The following is a 2,776-nucleotide window of genomic DNA, read 5'->3' as shown; positions in this document are numbered from 1 at the left end:
TCTCACACACACACCTCTATCATATACATACACACCCCTCTATCACACACACACACACACACACACACTTCTTTAAAAGGAATATATATGGAAACTGGTTCCTAGACACAGCTTTGAAAGTCACCCTTGTGATCTATGTCCTATGGGAGTCTCCAGAAATGCCCAAGGCTAAGTAAGAGGACCTCTGATTGAATCAGTAAGATTCCCGGAGCCTTAGTCTTGTCGATGCTTCGTCTCCCAGCGTCCCGAGAGTGACTGCCATATGCTACAATGATCCTCCGAAATTTTAATTTTGTTCCAGTGGGCTTAATGGTATCTAGCCAAGGATAACCTTGAACTTGTTCCCTTGCCCTCACTTCCTGAGTGCTAGGGTTGTAGGCAGGTGTCACTATGCCCAGCAAGGCAGTTCCTTCTCCTTTTTATAGCACACCCATTTATAGTCCTAGATACCGGAAGAACGTGATCACAGGCTCCTGCGGCGGGATGCCATAGGGAGTAAGAGGAGGGAGGTCTCTGAAGAGGGGGGTTGTGGGCTGAAGCTCAGCAGTAACGGGGCTTACTTTGCATGATCATGACCCTGCGTTTGGTACCTGGCGCTGCAGTTTTTAAAGAAAGTAGATAAAATTTTAGCTGAGACCTTTGGTTGGGGGAAGAGGATGAAAAAACCAGATTCTTTAAACGGAGTGAAATTCCTACGGAAGAGTATCTTAGGAATTAATGGACGTGGGTTCTTCTACACAGGTGCATTGTATTATGGCACCAAGGTTGCCTCAGGTTCCATCCCCTCGTGGGCCAGTCCGTCCCCGACACCAGTGATGGCCATGCTTGCGGTAGGAGCGAAGCCACTTGAGTCCACCCCACCACCACATGTGAATCGAGGTAAAAGCATTTCTCCTGTCTCAGCCCATCAGAATCCCATGTAAATTTCCATAAGTTAATGGAATCACTGTGTCTTGAGAAATTGGGTGACTCCTACAGGCATTGTTGCCTTTCATGGAGAGACAACAGCTCCATGTATTAGCTTACTGCAGCTGCTGTAACAAAAGAGCTGAGACTGGAGTGCCTCTGGTGTCTCTTATTAGGGCGCTAACCCTAGCATCGGCTCCTCACTCTCTGACTCATGGAAACCTAATGAGCTCCCAAGGGCTCCATGTCCAGATACTATCACGTTTTGAGGGGTAGGCCTCAGGATATGGATTTGCATGGGGACAAATCCGTACCCAGCACGGTTTCCAACTGTATGAAGTGAACCCTCTGACATCAAAGAGACGCTCTTCTCAGGGAAATGCATGGTGGAGCATGGTTTCACATGTGATGAGCAGCCTTGATTGGTTAATGGCTTGCTAGTTGCTCAGTAAGTGGATGTTATCATTGACTAGGAACTAACAGTGTTTTTATTTTTCATGCAAATGTATCATTGTCCTTGGCATAACAGCATGTGGGAGGCACAAATAGCAGATGTGATCATCTGGGAGCCAATAACATGTATTTGTTGGAGAAGTTGGGCACTGAGGCTCCTTTGTGCTGTCCTCAATCCTTTGACCCATTCCCTCTCAGCATCCGAGACAAAGGCGCCACCTGGAGAACGTAGGCGTCAGTGCATCTCCTCGACGCCCCAGTTACCAGAACCTGCTGTCTTTGATTCCGCAGGCATTCAGTCCATTACAGCTTTGCAAAGGATAAAGTTTATTCACACTGTGACTGAATATGGGGAGATTGGGGACAAAGCTCTCAAAGCCACATCCCCTAGGCCTTGAGGATATTTATAGGGCAAAGAAACAGTGATTAATGTGTGGGGAAAGATGATCGGAGGGGAAGGAACCCGTGGTTTACAAAGATACAGCTAAATTCCAGAGGCCTTTGTGAAATGCACATTCAGAAAAGAGAGGTGTCGGCATCGTCTGAGGGGGGAGTGACATCATACAGTCACCCACCGGACACCTGTGCGTGTCCCAGGGAAGAGTCGGTGACTTCACCAAGCAAGGTCTTTGAGGCTCTGAGAGGGAACTAGGCACCGTTACCACCATGATCCAAACACACCTAATTGCTGCCCACAGCAAAGCTAGGAGACAAACAGTGGATCGCTCAGGTGTGTCACCTCTGTGGTCAGTACTTGTCAAAGCTGACAGAAAGCAACCGCAGCTGAGGGTTTGCCCAGGCTCCACCCCCAACCCCAGGTTCCAGGGTTCCCTGACGTTGTCCCTTTCACTTACTTCCTGGCAGCCCCTGGGGCTTGTATGCACTTCACGTCCTTCTGTCTCTTAGAGAACAGACTTCGGGCATTCTAAGAGTGCTTCCAGTCCTCCATGAGGGAAGGAAGGCCCCACCAGTCTGAAGCAAAGGGTTGTTAGAGAAAGAAGTGGGAGACTGTTCCTGTTGCTAACACAAGTGCAGATCTCTAGAAGCATAAGGGTTGTTAGAGAAAGAAGTGGGAGACTGTTCCTGATGCTAATACAAGTGCAGATCTATAGCTTCTCTTGAATAGATTCATACTTAAAAAAAAAAATCTTCAGATGGGTCAGTGAGGTGACTCAGGGGGTAAAGGCACTTGCTAACAAGCCTAATATCCTGAATTCAATCCTGGAACCCACTTGGTAGGAGAGAAGAGACTAGCACAACTTATCCTCTGAACTCCACATGCCTGTTCCACATAGACACAGGCCCATATGTATATATATACACACAATAAATAAATATAAACTTTTTAAAAAGGCGGATCTCTGTGAGTTCGAGAACAGCCTGGTCTACAGAGCTAGTTCCAGGACAGGCTCCAAAA

The 2,776-nt window shown here is 47.6% G+C and overlaps 1 protein-coding gene across 1 annotated transcript in view; it reads left to right on the top strand.

Annotated features, from left to right (window-relative positions):
- Itih2 (inter-alpha-trypsin inhibitor heavy chain 2) overlaps positions 1 to 2,776 on the top strand; it is a 40,404-nt gene that overhangs the window by 29,816 nt on the left and 7,812 nt on the right. Inside the window, exon 16 of the mRNA XM_005354886.3 lies at positions 742 to 879. Coding sequence (XP_005354943.1) covers positions 742 to 879 — 138 coding nt within the window. The remainder of the gene's footprint in view (positions 1 to 741; positions 880 to 2,776) is intronic.

This window comes from Microtus ochrogaster, chromosome 16 (genome assembly GCF_000317375.1).
Source record: "Microtus ochrogaster isolate Prairie Vole_2 chromosome 16, MicOch1.0, whole genome shotgun sequence".
Classification (NCBI taxonomy): domain Eukaryota; kingdom Metazoa; phylum Chordata; class Mammalia; order Rodentia; family Cricetidae; genus Microtus; species Microtus ochrogaster.
Note: the sequence above shows the minus strand (reverse complement) of the source record. Positions and strands in the feature narration are given on the sequence as shown.